The 16,606-nt window shown below is 48.6% G+C and overlaps 1 protein-coding gene across 6 annotated transcripts in view; it reads left to right on the top strand.

Moving 5' to 3' along the window:
* The window catches only part of LOC122548360 (arf-GAP domain and FG repeat-containing protein 1-like), a 96,686-nt gene extending 80,632 nt beyond the window's left edge, over positions 1-16,054 (top strand). For 5 of the 6 annotated variants that reach the window (XM_087982919.1, XM_087982913.1, XM_087982916.1 and 2 more), the window contains 5 exons: positions 6,977-7,050; positions 7,444-7,527; positions 10,088-10,321; positions 10,961-11,055; positions 14,580-16,054. In XM_087982919.1, coding sequence (XP_087839045.1) covers positions 6,977-7,050; positions 7,444-7,527; positions 10,088-10,321; positions 10,961-11,055; positions 14,580-14,639 — 547 coding nt within the window. In that variant the 3' untranslated portion in view covers positions 14,640-16,054. The remainder of the gene's footprint in view (positions 1-6,976; positions 7,051-7,443; positions 7,528-10,087; positions 10,322-10,960; positions 11,056-14,579) is intronic. The other variant, XM_087982915.1, reaches the window with a different exon arrangement.
* Positions 16,055-16,606: the final 552 nt, after the last annotated feature.

Raw genomic sequence — 16,606 nt, 5'->3', positions numbered from 1 at the left:
CACACAGTCAGTCGCCTGAGGTGGGAATTGAACCCGGGTCTCTGGCGCTGTGGTCAGGTGCTATCTTGTCCCTTGAGAAGTTGGTGGTCAGGTGCCATCTTGTCCCTTGAGAAGTTGGTGGTCAGGTGCCATCTTGTCCCTTGAGAAGTTGGTGGTCAGGTGCCATCTTGAACCACCACAGTCCTTCGCATGCAAGGGTCCCACAGTTCTGCTGGGGATCGAGTTCTAGGATTTTGACCCAGGGAATGTTGATTATAGTTCAAGTCAAGGTGGTGTGAAACTTGCAAGTGGGCGGTATTTCCATGCGTCTGCTGTCCTTGTCAGCCTTTGTGATTGAGGTTTTTGAAGGTATGAAAGATGTTGAAAAGGAGTCTCGGTGAGCTATTGCAGGGCATCGTCTAGGTGGTGTACAGTGCTGCAACTGTGCATCGCTGATGAAGGGAGTGAATATTGACTCTGGTGAACAGAGCATTAACCAAGTTGGCTGCTTTACCCTGGACAGTACCAATGGTCCAATACTGCTTGAGTATTGGAGCTACACTCGTCCAGCAAGTGGGGAGTACTCACTGCACTCCTGACTTGTGTCTTGTGGACAAGCTTGGCGATGAGTTACTAGTCACAGAATTCTCAACTTTGACCTGCTCCTGAATTCTCATATTTGGCCAGTAGAATAGACTCCTTACATGGAATCCCTCCTGTCTGGAAACAGGCTCTTCATCCCACACCGACCCTCCGAAGAGTAACCCACCCAGACCTATTCCCCCTACCCTCTTACTCCACATTTTCCCTGACAAATGCACCTAACCCACACATCCCTGAACACTACGGGCAATTTAGCACGGCCAATCCACCCTAACCTACACATCCCTGAACACTATGGGGTAATTTAGCATGGCCAATCCACCCTAACCTCCACATCCCTGAACACTATGGGGTAATTTAGCATGGCCAATCCACCCTAACCTACACATCCCTGAACACTGTGGGGTAATTTAGCATGGCCAATCCATCCTAACCTACACATCCCTGAACACTGTGGGGTAATTTAGCATGGCCAATCCATCCTAACCTACACATCCCTGAACACTACGGGCAATTTAGCACGGCCAATCCACCCTAACCTACACATCCCTGAACACTATGGGGTAATTTAGCATGGCCAGTCCACCCTAACCTACACATCCCTGAACACTATGGGGTAATTTAGCATGGCCAGTCCACCCTAACCTACACATCCCTGAACACTATGGGGTAATTTAGCATGGCCAATCCACCCTAACCTACACATCCCTGAACACTATGGGGTAATTTAGCACGGCCAGTCCACCCTAACCTACACATCCCTGAACACTATGGGGCAATTTAGCACGGCCAGTCCACCCTAACCTACACATCTTTGGACTGTGGGAGGAAATGGGAGCCCGGAGGAAACCCACACAGGCACGCAGAGAATGTGCAAACTCCATACAGACTTGCATGGTCTCATTCTTTTTCCGGTTAGTAGTAAACCCCACAATGTTGATAGTGGGGGGCTTCAGTGATGGGCATGCTGTTGAGTGTCTGCCCCGAGGGCCTCTGGAAAATGTCCTGGAACTGAGATAACAGACCTCGAATAATCGCAGCCATCTTCCTTTGTGTCAGAATTAACTCCAAGCAGGAGAGAGTTTGCGCCCGATTCCCACTGACTCCTGTTTTTCTCGGGTTTCTTGATGCCATGCATGGTCAGAGATGGCCTTGATGTCACGGGCAGTCACTTGATCTTCTCACCCCCTGGAATTTCAGCTCTTTTGTCTCATGTTTGGGCCAAGGCTGTAACGAGATTAAATATGCAATGGCCTTGGCAAAACACAAGCCAAGTGTCCATGAGCAGGTTATTGATGAGCAGTGCCAATTGACAGCACTATCAGTGGCCCCTTCCACCACTTTACTGCTGATTGAAAGTGGACTCTTTAGGAAATTAATGACCAGGTTGAATGTTTCCTGCTGTTTATACCTGGGCATCGTGATAGATGCCAGTGTTCTCCACATTGTGATAGATGCCAGTGGTGTGCTTGTCCTGGCGCACACGTCTTCAGTATAATAGGCAGATTGTTGTCAGGGCCGATAGCCTTTGCAGTATCCAGTGCCTCCAACCATTTCTTAGGAACACAAGTAGGCCATTTCACTCCTCGGGCTGCTCTGTTGTTCAATATGATCTGCTTGATCTGTCTCCATATCAATTCATAAACTTAATAAAAATTTGTCATCTCAGACTTAAATTTAACTTAGCATTAGCATTCTGGATTAGTGGTGCTGGGAGAGCACAGCAGTTCAGGCAGCATCCAAGGAGCTTCGAAATTGGATGTTGCCTGAACTGCTGTGCTCTTCCAGCACCACTGATCCAGAATCTGGTTTCCAGCATCTGCAGTCATTGTTTTTACCTTAGCATTAGCATTGGCAGCCATTTGAGGAATTGAATTCCAAACTCCCCCTTCTCTTTGCGTATAGAATTGCTTTCTAACATCTCTTCTGAATGGGCCTAATCCATTTATTATGCCCCTAGTTCTAGAATCGTCACCCGTGGAAATAATTTATCATTATTGATCCTGTCTTTCCCTGATAACGTCCTGAGGACCACCATTGGATCGCCCCATAACCTTCTAAATTCAAGAGAATGAAGACTTAATTTGTCTAATCTCTTTTCATAACCTAACCCCTGAAGTCCAAGAGTTTCATTCTTGGAAACCGGTTTTGAACTCCCTCCAAGGTCAAAACATACATTCTAAGATGTGGTACCCAGGTCTGCACACAGTACACATTCCTGATGAAGGGCTTTTGCCCGAAACATCGACTCTCCTGCACCTCAGATGCTGCCTGACCTGTTCTTTTCCAGCACCTCACTCTCGACATTAATCTCCAGCATCTGCAGGCCTCACTTTCACACAGTACTCCAAGTGGGGTGTAATTAGAGTTTTGTATTACTGCAGCATAATATTTGCATCCCTGTACTACAACCCTTTAAATATGAAAGACAGTATTCCATTGGCTGCCTTGACTCTTTTCTGCAACTGTTCAAGCATTTTGAAGAGCTGTACACCTGATCCCCTGTATGTTTTGGATATCCATTGGATTTAACATTGAGCCTTCTAAAATTAAACCCTGATCTCTCCTTTTCGGTCTGTCCTTCATCTTTTTATTATTTCTCTTTTCTGGCTTACTGAGTAAATGTTTTTATTAGTCCTGCTTTGTTCATTAAACTGACCCTGCTTGTTCACCCTATGAATTTTCTAACAACTTGACTGGTTCCCACCTCCCTGCCATACTCGTTTCAACCCTCCCAAGTGGTACGAGCAAAATTCCCCACAAGGATCTTGGTGCCCCTCCAGTTTGTCCCTTTTTGTGCAGGTCCTACCTGTCCCTGGAAGAGATTCCAACGATCCAGATATCTGAGTCCCTCCCTCCTACACCAGACATGTATTCACCTGTACTGTCTTCCTATTTCTGGCCTCACTAGCTTGTGGCACGGCTAATATTTTTGAGATTATAACCCAAGAGGTCCTGCATTTCAACATAGCTGAAATTCCTTTTGCAGGACCTTATCCCCCTCCCTATCTATTTCCAGTATAGACCGTGACCTCTGGTTGATCACTCTCCCCTTTCTCCAGAGGTCCCCAGCATCACAGACACTTGTCTTCAGCCAAATTGATTCATTCCACACGACACCAGTTTGAACATCCCTGACAACTACCTCTGCAGCAAGTATGCTCCCCCCCGCAGGGATTGGTTGGAGCGGCTGTCGGACACACCTATCAGCATGCAGGAGTGTGGAAAGGGTCATAGGAGTTTCAGGGACATGGACACCCCCTGACAACTACCTCAGCAGCAAGTGTGCCCCCTACAGCTTCTCATCAACTGCACCGATTGGTTGGAGTAGCAGTTGAACACACCTATCGGCATGCTGGAGGTGGAAGGGGTCATAGATAGGAGTTTCAGGGACATGGCCACACCCAAGGTTGGGGATATTGGATAAATGGCTGCCAGGCAGTCAGTACAGCAATCTCCTGTGGCTATGCTCTCTCAACTGTTTTGAATGCTGTTGGGGATGATTTGCCTATCAGGGTTTGGTGATAGCAGCAACCAGAGGAGTGGCACCACAGCTGGCTCTGTAATACAGCAGGAAGGGTCAAAGTAGAGGTATGACTACGCCTCTGTGGTCGGGGCACAGGCAGGTGCCTCTGAGGCTGCAAGCAAGACTCCAGCATGGTGTGTGGCCTTCCTGGTGCCAGGGTCGAGGATGTCTCTGAGCGGGCACACACACCACCCCCAACAGAATCCAAAACACTATACCTGTTTGAGAGAGCGTAGCCACAGGAGATTGCTGTACTGACTGCCTGCCCTGCCAGGCAGCCATTTATCCAATAACCCCAACCTTGGGGGTGACCATGTCCCTGAAACTCCTATCTATGACCCCTTCCACCTCCTGCATGCTGATAGGTGTGTTCAACTATCATTCCAACCAATCGGTGCAGTCGATGAGAAGCTGTAGGGGGCACACTTGCTGCTGAGGTAGTTGTCAGGGGGTGTTCAACCTGATGTATCACTCGGAAAGAATCGCTTTGGCTGAAGCCTGGTGTCTGTGATGCTGGGGATCCCTGGAGCTTGTCTTCAGGGTGGCCCGGTGGCACAGTGGTTAGCACTGCTGCCTCACAGCGCCAGAGACCCGGGTTCAATTCCCACCTCAGGCGACTCTCTGTGTGGAGTTTGCACATTCTCATCGGCTGCAGGGATTGGTTGGAGCGGCAGTCGGACATGTCGCATGTCTGCGTGGGTTTCCTCCGGGTGCTCCGGTTTCCTCCCACAGTCCAAAAATGTGCAGCTTAGGTGAAATGGCTATACTAAATTGCCCGGAGTGTTAGGTGAAGGCGTAAATGTAGGGGAATGGGTCTGGGTGGGTTGCGCTTCGGAGGGTCGGTGTGGACTTGTTGGGCCGAAGGGCCTGTTTCCACACTAAGTAATCTAATTATCAGGTAGTTAAAGGATTTATTTGCCGTTTCCCAATTTTACCTGCCTTGTTTTTCTTCTATTTGTTGTAAACACTGTCATTATAAGTTTCTTTAACAAACTATTGACAATCCAAGCTCATGTCCAGGGTAAAATAATTTTTGAAAACTACCATTTTAGGCAAATAAACCTCATCCTTTTCCATATTAAAACCTCTAGCGCAGTAGTAAAAATACAACTGACAATCGCCCGTAAAGCCAAAGTGAATCCTAGAATTCCCACAGTGTGGAAGCAGGCCATTTGGCCCCTCGAGTCCACACTGACCCTCTGAAGAGCATCGTGCCAAACCCATGCTCCGACCCTGTCGCTGTAACCCCATGGCTAATCCGCCTAACCTACACATCTTTGGACTGAGGGAGGACACCTAAGCAGACGGGGAGAATAAGCAAGCTCCATGCCTGTGGGTGAAATGGAACCTGGCGCCCGGAGCACTTGTAGTGCTGCCCTGAAAGCTGCAGCATAGATTTTAAATCATTGTTTGCGCAGAGGTTACTGTATGCTTGCTGATGTTAAAACTTGCTCTGCAACCTTGCTGCACGACATGCGAATATTTTGCAGCTTCACTAGATTTTTAGGTATGCCTGGTGCGGCTTCTGGCACTCCCCGCACTCTCCTTTGAACCACACTTGATCCCCTTACTTGATGGTAATGGTTGAGTAGGGGATATGATGGGCTTTGAGATTGCATATTGTGGCTGAACATACTTCTGCTATTGATGGCCCATGTGTGCCTGGTCTTAATTTGCTAGATCTGTTCCTATTCTGTCCCATTTGACATTGTGATAACGCCACACAACCCGTTGGAAGGTGTCCTCTGTGAAGGCTGCACAAGGGGCTGTGCAGTGGTCACTCTTAACTGATACTGTCATAGACCGATGCGTGTCTGGCAGGCAGATTGGCGAGGAAAAATATATACTTTTCTCCCTCTTGTTTCCATCACTACATGCTGCAGACCCAGTCTAATAGCAAAGCTCTTTAGTACAATCAACTCCATCAGCAGTGCTGCTCCGAGTCACTTGTGGTAATGAACTTTGAAATTCCCCAACCGGAACATCCTTTGTTCCCTTGTCACCTTCAAAATTCCTCCAAGTGACACTCAACACGGAGGAAAGGGATAGGTGTAATGGTGCAAGGTTTTCTTCTTCATGTTGGACCTGATGCCATAAGATTTCATGTGGTCCAGAGTCAATGTTGAGGATTCTCAGTGTTGAGCAACTCGCTCCTGACTGTGCACCAATGTTCTTCTCCCTGTGTTGGGTCCTCTCTGTCTTTGTGACAGGGCAGATACAGCCCAGGGTTAGATACAGAGGAAAGCTCTCTACACCGTCTCCATCCCATGGCACATGGAGCATAAGATTAAGTAGAGAGTAAAGTTGCCTCTATATTTATAGAATAGAATTTATAGATTCCCTCCAGTGTGGAAACAGGTCCTTCGGCCCAACATGTCCACACAGACCCTCCAAAGACTAACCCACCCAGACTAATTTCCATATCCTATATTTACCCCTGACTTATGCACCTAACCTACACACCCCTGAACACTTTGGGGTAATTTAGCATGGCCAATCCACCCTAACCCACACATCCCTAACACCACGGGGTAGTTTAGCATGGCCAATCCACCCTAACCTACACACCCCTGAACACCACGGGGTAGTTTAGCATGGCCAATCCACCCTAACCCACACATCCCTAACACCACGGGGTAGTTTAGCACGGCCAATCCACCCTAACCTGCAGATCTTTTGACTGTGGGAGGAAACCCACGCAGACACAGGTAGAATGCGCAAACTCCACAGACGGTCGCCCGAGCTGGAATTGAACCCAGGTCCCTGGCGCTGAGAGGCAGCTGTGCTAACCACTGAGCCACCGTGCTGCCCCTAGTGGATGAAATTACTAATTGCTCACAGTTTCTCTCATTCTTCCTCTGGTTTCAGTATTTCTGGGACGATGAGTGGGAGCCAAGTGCCTACGCAGCAAGCTGGCACCACGAATGCTTCGAGCTTTGGAGGTATTGATAAACTGTTCAATTTTTACTGTTTAGTCTTCTTGCTCTTCACATGTTAACCCTGCCTAGTGTATATTGCCTCTTCTACCCCTGTCCCCACCCCTCTCCTCCTCTATCCCCTTGAAAGGCCGACCTGCTTTCTTTGCATGCTGAGGTCGGGGATATTCCTTTAAGAAACCACTGCACCTCTGAGGGACTGAGCTTCATGTATGTGGGGGTTGTGTCAACACTTTGTGCTTGGTTGCTGTCCCTAGTGAAATGTATTGTTCGCTGTACATCACTAACCACTCTCCTCCAATTTTTTTTCCCTCTCTTCCTCCTTCTCTCTCTTTTTTTCTCTCTCTCTCTCTCTCTCTCTCTCTCTCTCTCTCTCTCTCTCTCTCTCCTGCGTTTTAGCTTTCAGTAATCCGTTTGCTGCTCCTACTGCCACAGCACAAGCTGCTTCTACCAACCCCTTCCAGACCAACGGAATGGCACCAGGTGAGTCTTTGGAGCCTCTCTGTATCGCTTTCTCTCTTGTTGGTGGAAAGTAGTGCTAACCTTCGGTTTTCTCATCTTCTCTGACAGTTCCCTACCTCCTGAGCTCATTGACCATTCCCGGGTCACCTTTTCCTTGGCTCCCTGCCAACTCTTTGCAGAAATGTCCGTCTTTTCCTGAGCCGGCTCAGCCCCTTTCCAGTGTGCACTTGAACCAAAGCGGTGTACTGGGCATCAGCCAGGGAGATACTCCCGGCTTCCCAAAGCCATCATGCCCCCTCGATTCCAGGGAGGTTACGCCTGCAGTCTGGGAGATGATAAAGTGGTCAGATTTCTAGTCGAGCATTTTAAAGTAATCTTGTCCATCTGAAGCATCAGTGAATGCCGCACACTCTGCATACTGCCTGGTGTTTCTGTGTTTCGCTGTGTGAAGAGGTTGTTCAGCAATATCGTCAGAATAACCACTGCATTAATATAGCACCTTCAGTGTAGCCAAGTATGGTAAAGTGGGCCACAGCAACAGTCTGAAATGAAATGCGATTTGGACAGGTGGCCAAAGCTTGCCCAGTGCAGTCAGATTTATAGTGGGAAATGTTGAGAGGAGTTGGAGTTCAGGGCCATGACGGATTGAATATTGACTCACAGAAAATATTGGTGGATGTTGTACCCATGCTGCAGTATGTACAGTCATAATTTTGTTCTGTGTGGATTTTCTGGTAAATTCTCCACATTACCTGCTTGCTTTTTCTGCACGTAGATCATCTCAGAATACGTTCTTTTTAACTCTTTTGTGTACTTGGTGTGTCAATGTTGTTGCTAGCGTTTATTACCCATCCCTAGTTGCCCTGGAGAAAGTGTTAGGGTTCAAAGTCTTGAACAGCTGAAATACGTGGGATGAGGTTCTATCCCACAATGCTTTTAGGGAAGGGTTTTGACCAGCGATACATTTTCAAGTTGGGATGGGGAAGTGACTTGGAGGTGTGGTGATGTTTCCGTGTGTCTGCTGCCCTTGTCCTTTTACAAGGAAGTGGTCGTGGGTTTGGAAGGTGCTGTTGAACGAGCCTTGGTGAGCTTCTGCAGTGCGACTTGTCGATAGCATACGCTGCTGCTACTGAGTGACGCCGGTGGAGAGGGTGGATGCTTGTGAGCATGGTGCCAGTCAGCTGCTTTGCCTGGGATGGTGTCAAGCTTCTAGAGTGGTGTTGGAGCTATGTCCAAGCAGACAGTATTCCGTCACGCTCCTGACTTGTAGACGGTGGGCAAGCTACGAGCATGATGGATAACTTCCCACTTGCAGCTCCAGTAACACTCGAGGTTGACACCTGGCCAGAGCCTGTGCCTGCGTCATGACAGGCACTCATTTCGATTCAGTTCGCGGAGTGCCATCAGAAGGCAGCTGCTGACTCGGGTTACCTTTTGACCGTATTGAACCCCCACGGGTTCGTACGAGAGTGTGGCTTTCTCTGTTGCACTCGAGAACTTATACACGTAATGGTAAGGTCCTAGGGAGTGTTGCTGAACAAAGAGACCTTGGAGTGCAGGTTCATAGCTCCTTGAAAGTGGAGTCGCAGGTAGATAGGATAGTGAAGAAGGCGTTTGGTATGCTTTCCTTTATTGGTCAGAGTATTGAGTACAGGAGTTGGGAGGTCATGTTGTGGCTGTACAGGACATTGGTTAGGCCACTGTTGGAATATTGCATGTAATTCTGGTCTCCTTCCTATTGGAAAGATGTTGTAAAATTTGAAAGGGTTCAGAAAAAATTTACAAGGATGTTGCTAGGATTGGAGGATCTGAGCTACAGGGAGAGGCTGAACAGGCTGGGGCTGTTTTCCCTGGAGCGTCGAAGGCTGAGGGGTGACCTTATAGAGGTTTACAAAATTATGAGGGACATGGATAGGGTAAATAGACAAAGTCTTTTCCCTGGGGTGGGGGAGTCCAGAACTAGAGGGCATAGGTTTAGGGTGAGAGGGGAAAGATATAAAAGAGACCTAAGGGGCAACTTTTTCATGCAGAGGGTGGTACGTGTATGGAATGAGCTGCCAGAGGATGTGGTGGAGGCTGGTACAATTACAACATTTAAAAGGCATCTGGATGGGTATATGAATAGAAAGGGTTTGGAGGGATATGGGCCGGGTGCTGGCAGGTGGGACTAGATTGGGTTGGGATATCTGGTCGGCATGGATGGGTTGGACCGAAGGGTCTGTTTCCGTGCTGTACATCTCTATGACTCTTGAGTGTTTGAGGAAGCTGGAGGACTGAATGCCGATCCAGGAGGACTGTGAAGCCGACAGGCTGACCTGCTACCTTTGGCTGCAGAATGGCTGGGTTACTGCACTCTCCTTGTGCGTTGAGAGTCATGGAGCTTGGATGCTCAGCACATGGTGCACAGCACCATCAGTGGGTCTCGTGTGGCTGACTGTTGGAGGACATTCACAACATTCTCCCGTGATAAGATTTCTTCAAAAATGCTTGCCTCAGGACCTTCTGTGTGTTACAATACTGGTTGGGGAAGGTAGTGGAGAGCAGGAGTCTCTGCAGTAATGCACATTTTGTTTTCGTTCAGCTCCAATGTACAGTGGAGTACCACCAGGGTACGGACCTACCTCAGTCGCAGGGGGGTTCGCAGGATTCCCGCAGCATCCCTTCTCGCAGCAGCAGCCGCAGCAGCAACAGCAACATGTGTTCGCTCAGCCGCAGGCCTTTCCACAGCAGCAAGGCTACAGCCAACAGCAGCAACAGGCTTTTGCCCAGCAGCAGTCATTCCTGCAGCAGCAAGGCTTTGCTCAGCAACAAAATGGTAATGTCTGTCACGATAGAAAAGCCAAGCTGGCACATTGTCCATGACGGAGAGGGTATGCTGGGGTTGGAGCGCTGAATGGGTCTCCAAGGGTTAAATGACAGCGGGGAGGTGACGATGGGGGTGTTTTGGGGGTTGGGGGTATGTGTAACTAACTCGCAACCTTCACTTGATGCTCTACCCTAGCTGCATTGAATAGTTGATTGTGGAGATTAAGGGGCGACCCGACAGAGGGAAACTGTTTTCCCTGATGGGCAGCTAGGAGGGAAAGTCAGTGGAGGGGGGGGACCTCCACAACAAGAGGGCAGTGCCTTAAAATGTAAGCCAGACTGGGGGGCCATGTGGGGAACAATATTTGAAAGGGGATCGAAATCTCACCCCGCTCCATTCTTTTTTAATAACGACCTGGGAGCTAAGGGTGTTTGTGTGCTGTCTCCACGTCAGTGTCTCAACCACAAAGTCATCTCACCAAGCGATCACCCCCCGTTCCTACCATGTGATAAATAGCTGTGACCGTTTGAAACGTGGTACTCCTGTCCAGATGAGAGAGAGAGAGGGGAAAAGCTTCCAATATATACTTTTCTTTTCAGTGCAGTGATATGTATTATTCCGTGTTCTGCCTGTTTCTGGTGTGTGTAGGTGCTGGGTTCGGTGCCTTTGGGCAATCGAAAGGAATGCCACAAATGATGGGTCCATTGATACAAGGAGGTGGAGTGCCCAGCAACCCATTTATGGTATGTGCCACACTGACTGCTTTCAACGGGAGCGAAGATGAGCTGTAATGTGTAAAGCTGGGTAAAGTGAATGGGACTGGATTAAGTAACCGCGTGCTGGCAAGCTCGGAGTCCCAATCTGCGGAGCCACGAGGTCTGATTTTGGGGCTCAGAGCAGCATGAAACTGGAACCAGAGGTTATGTGCAAAAAAATAAGGTCAGTGTCAGGATTCACTCAATGTCCCTGCCTCACCTACTCAGACTGACTCGTGTGTCAGACTGATTTGTCTCACAGAACGGTACAGCACTGTACAGGCCCTTCGGCCCTCGATGTTGTACTGGCCTTTTATCCTACTCTAAGATCAAACTAACCTACGCACCCTTTATTTTACTATCATCCATGTGCCTATCTAAGAGTCTCTTAAATGTCCCTCATGTCTCTGACTCTACTCCCACCGCTGGCAGTGCATTCCACGCACCCACCACTCTCCGTGTAAAGAACCACCCTCTGACAACTCCCCAAAACCTTCCTCCAAGCACCTTAAAATTATAACCCCTCGTTTCCGCCCTGGGAAAATGTCTCTGGATGCCCACTCTATCTATGCCTCTCATCATCTTGTACGCCTCTATCAAGTCACCTCTCATCTTCCTTCGCTCCAATGAGAAAAGCCCTAACTCCCTCAACCGTTCAACATAGGATCTGCCTTCTCGTCCAGGCAGCATTCTGGCAAATTTCCTCTCTAAAGCTTCCACATCCTTCCTATAATGAGGCGACCAGAACTGAACAATAGTATTTCATAGTTGTCTGTCCAGGGTTCGATAGAGCTGTAGCATAACCTCACGGCTCTGAATTGTCTTGAACCTGTTGTGAATTGCTTGGTTGTTACGCTGTTGCAAGGAGGTGAGGTACCTCTTCTCTAGCCCCTTATAGGGCTAGACAAAGATGCATCTACGTCCAAACTCGAGCCGCGTGTCCAGTTCTGGTCCCCACGCTATGCGAAGGATGTGAGACGTCCCCAGTTGGTTCCAGGGAAAGAGAGGTTCTAGTGACATGGTTGGGTCGGAGAAGTTGGGCTTGTTCTGCCTAGAGAGAAAGCCATTGAGGGGAGATTTGATCGAGATGTATGAGATCACGAGAGGTTTGGAAGAAGGCAGACGAAAGAGAGCTTCCGTCAGCTGGCACAAGGATGAAGGGGACACAGGCTCATGGTTTTGGGCAGCTGATGTGGCAGTGTGTCAAAGGTCAAAGTTTTTCCGCAGTAAATGAGAATGGCCTGGAAGCCACTGCCTGTGCTGGGGGTGGGGAGGGAACAATTGCTGTAACTCAGAGAGACACAGCACCATTGCTGTCACGAGATTTTGGGAAGCCCTGATCTATAAGGGGGGGTGGGGGGTAAGTCGTCGATAGACATGGAATAGCTGGGCTGATCTGGCCATAGCAACAGTCCATAGGCAATTAGAGCATTGGAAAGATGAACTGCAGTAGTCCTTCAGCCTCTTAATCCTCCAACACTAGTCAGTACAGTCAATTTAGATTTTGTGCTTCTGCGCTACTTTCCCGCTTGAAAATTGAAATTTTGGATGTAGGTTTGCTCGCTGAGCTGGAATGTTCATTTCCAGACGTTTCGTTAACCTATTAGGTAACATTTTCAGTGGGCCTCAGGTGAAGCACTGCTGAAAATTCCTGCTTTCTATTTATATGTTTGGGTTTCTTTGGCTTGATGCCATTTCCTATGGTGATGGTATTTCCTGTGGTGATGTCATTACCCTATTCCTTTTCTCTTTTGATATCAACAAACACATTGAGTTCGACCCCATCTATCACCCCCTGAGAAAAAGAACGGGAAGTGACTTCACCAACCCAAAGAAACCCAAACATATAAATAGAAAGCAGGAATTTTCAGCAGTGCTTCGCCTGAGGCCCACTGAAGATGTTACCTAGTACGGTGACGAAACGTCTGGAAATGAACCTTCCAGCTCAGCGAGCAAACCTACATCCAGAACCTCAACCTGAGCTACAAATCTTCTCAAAACTCGCTGAAAATTGAAATGTTGATTGATCTCAGTCTTTACCGTAATCAGCAACTGAGCATCCGCAGCACACTGAGGTTCCAAAGATCACAATCCCATTAAGTGCACAACTCGGTCCAAAATGACCAAAACCTTATCTTGAGTGCGTGTTCCTGTGTGCCAGGTTTTCCAGCCTGGGATTGGGGGGGGGGGGGGGTGCGGGGGAATGTAGCCTGTCAGCATTGATTCTGTTTAAATCCTAGCGGGGCCTTTATACTTTAGTTGGAATGATATTTTAATGAGTTTTGTTACCTAAGTGTGGGATCTTTCCCCACAGTACCAGGCCCTTTGGCCTTTCTGCTCCAAGCTGTTTTCCACCCCATCTTCATCTTATCCAATCGGTATACCTTTCTGTTCCCTCCTTCCTCATAAGTTTATCCAGCATTTGTCTTAAACTGAAAGAGCGTTGGAATTTGGAGAAACAGGTGACCCATTCTAAGGTGAAATGCAGCCAGAGGTGTGGTAAATAAATGTCCTTTAAAAGGAAACCTGACCAGGGGTATAATGAAGTTTTGTGAGTGTGGTGCTGGAAGAGCATCCCTCCCCATAAGCTTGATAAGTAAACAGTCGTGATGTTGAGAGCAAGTTCAGCTACGTTACCTCTGTGGTCAAATAGGCACTAGTCAAGACTGACCATTTGGGCATGAGGTCATGGTGAGCTATTAATGGATGCTGAACCCCCACTCTGGCAAGAATGAGAAAAAGACAGGCAGTGGGTCACTGAATATAGAACTGTTACTGATAATCCAGAGGTTAATCATATGTTTTTCCTCCCTTTTTCTCTCTCTCTCTTTCTCTCTCTCTCCCTCCCCTCTCTTCCTCTTTCTTTCTCTCTCTGTCTCCCCCCTCTCTCTCCCCCCCTTCCCCCCCCCTCTCATTCTCTCTCTCTCCCCCTCCCCCTCTCTTTCTTTCTCTCCCTCTCTTTTTCTCTTTCCCTCTCTTTCTCTCCCTCTTTTTTTCTTTCTCTCTCTTTCTCCCTCAATTTTACTTGCATTCATTTTCTGTCTGTCACTGTGTGTGTGTATATACTTTCACTCTATATCCATCGCTTTTTATATCTGTCACTATATCTCTATCACTCTTCATATCTGTCTGTTGCTCCCTGTCATGCCTGCTGCCTCGCCCTCTGTTGCCCGCTGTCTCTTCCTCTCTTCTGCCATCTCTTCCATGCTCTCGTTCCCGTTCCTGCTCTTGCACCCCCTCATTCTCGCTCCCATCTGACTTCCTGTCTTGTGTTTGCTCTCACTGGGTTTTGACCTTGATCCCTCATTCTGCTGTATCTTGTTCACTCACTATCTTGCTTTCACGTTCTTGAGCACTCACTCTCACCTTTTCTCTTGCTTTTGCGATCTCCCTCCCTCCCTTTCTCTCTCTCTCTCTGTCTCTCCCTCCCTCCCTCCCTCCCTCCCTCCCTCCCTCCCTCTCTCCCTCTCTCCCTTTCTCTCTCTCTCCCCCTCTCTCTTCTCGCTGTGAAGACTGGAGCCCCGCCTGGACAGTTTGCAGCAGGAAGCACATCTACCAACCCCTTCTTATAGTGACCTGCAATACTTCCAGCATGTGGCTCTTCCAAAAACAAAAAATCGCCTTAAACCACAGGAGTCGACCAACAGCTGTAACATACTTAATGCCAGTACACACATTTCTATACTTCAGGGGAGGGTGGGAGTTGGGTGGGGCTGTTGAGGCACTGCAATATTCCTTGTGCGTATTAGCAACCAAATACCAATGCAGGCTATATTGTGGAGAGGATGGGTGGGGTCTCTGGGGGTAGACAGGAACGGGGAGAGCATGGAGGCAACTTGGCATTCACAGACGCTTCAGCCTCATTCACACGGTGTTGGTGTTTGGGGCCGGGATTTCGGGAGGGGTGGGTGGGGAGGAGACAGCAGAGGGTAAAGGTAGCTCTTGAGATGTGGGAACCCTTCGGTTCAGCTGAAAGCTGTGTGGTCTAAACAAAGCAGTACTTTTCGGGTAAGTAGGTGGGGGAGGCCGGGGGGGGGGGAAAGGCGAGACTTTACGCTGATGGGGTTTGGACTGGGGGAGGCTTGAGGTCTATAATCCTCCTAATTTGCAAATAACTCAGTATATTGCTGTCAGAGGGGTTTTGGGAAGTGAGGGGGTGGACGAAAGTGGATAGTCACTGGAGTGCAGTTTCACACAGCATCAGGGGCACAGGCCGGCTTGTGGGGCAAGTGGGTGACACAGCTGGGTTGGGCAGCAGTGAAGTGGGCGGGTGCCCCCTCCTAGTGTTGACTCCTGGAGTGGGTTTCAGGTGCGTGTGTTGTCACAGGGGCTGGCGGAGAGTGGTGTGGGTGCTCTCGGCGTTTGTAGAACCTTCCGACACGGACCTTAAACGTCCGGCAGCTGTCCGAGCCCAGTCGGGTGAGGGTGAGAAGGGGAGCCTGTGAGCAGCACAGAGCCGCGGGGAGAGGCGTTGTCTACGCGTTGTCAGAGACTGTCGCTGCTGCAAACACCCCGCCATCTGCGGCGACCGTTGTTCAATGAGGGAACGGATTACTGGACTCCTTGTTTTAAAATTTGAAGCGTCCCGTTCGGAATCGTAAGCAAACTCTGCTCAGTTTGCCCTTCCCAGCTTGCCCCCTCTTCCTCCTCCTCCTCCTCCTCCTCAGCCCCATTTTGCAGTGCTTTATCAGGTCCACTTGCATTCCTCCCACTTCCTTGTGACGGACCGTCTCCTCCACCCGATCGATTGTTGTTTTTTTCCTGTCTCGGAAGATGCCTTTCCATTCCAAAGACTGCTGCAAAGTGAAAACCGACCTGGTGATGATCGGGTCCGGAATTGGCCCGTCTCCCCCTTGTTACTGTTTGGCGAGCTGCTCTGTTGGTATCTCGGGCTTGTTTCTGTGTCTTTTAATTTTTTTAAAACTGTTACACCAATTCTGCTGCGTTCTACCGTTCATTCAAAATATATATTTTGTTCATCTATCAATGCATGATGCAATGATCCTCTTGATTTGGGTTTGACAACTTGCGTGCACACCACCGTGAGAAGATGTGATAACAAAATAGAATGTTGGATAATCGAGGTTCCTTGTATACCATCATCTCCCCCACCCCTCAAAAGAATCAATATTGCAGAGTAATCACCAATTGTTTAACCTCAGCTGAATGGTTATTCTTTTTGTATTGTGCCATTGTTCCATCTATTTAGCAGTTTGTCTTGACATCTTGTCTTGATGATGTATTGAGATCGCAGTGATTATGGCACAAAGAGGGAGGGCTTTCAGGCTTTCAATAATTCATTCAGTAGACCATTTGTACAATATTTAGGCGCCCAAGTGGACAAATGAATAGTACTGGTCCATCCCTGATCTATGATTGGCTGGTTAACAGTGATGTGGATACGAAGGGCGAGAAGAGAAATGCAGACACGGTCAGTCTCCTGACTGTAAAAGCCCACCCCCACTGCACTTCTTCAGCTGGTAATAGCCCATTGGCCAGTAGACAAGGAAAATGTTACAAGTGACCTGAGAAACGGAAG

Source organism: Chiloscyllium plagiosum, unplaced genomic scaffold (genome assembly GCF_037043375.1).
Source record: "Chiloscyllium plagiosum isolate Xiang-an unplaced genomic scaffold, Cpla_swu_hap1 HiC_scaffold_44, whole genome shotgun sequence".
Classification (NCBI taxonomy): Eukaryota; Metazoa; Chordata; class Chondrichthyes; order Orectolobiformes; family Hemiscylliidae; genus Chiloscyllium; species Chiloscyllium plagiosum.
Note: the sequence above shows the minus strand (reverse complement) of the source record. Positions and strands in the feature narration are given on the sequence as shown.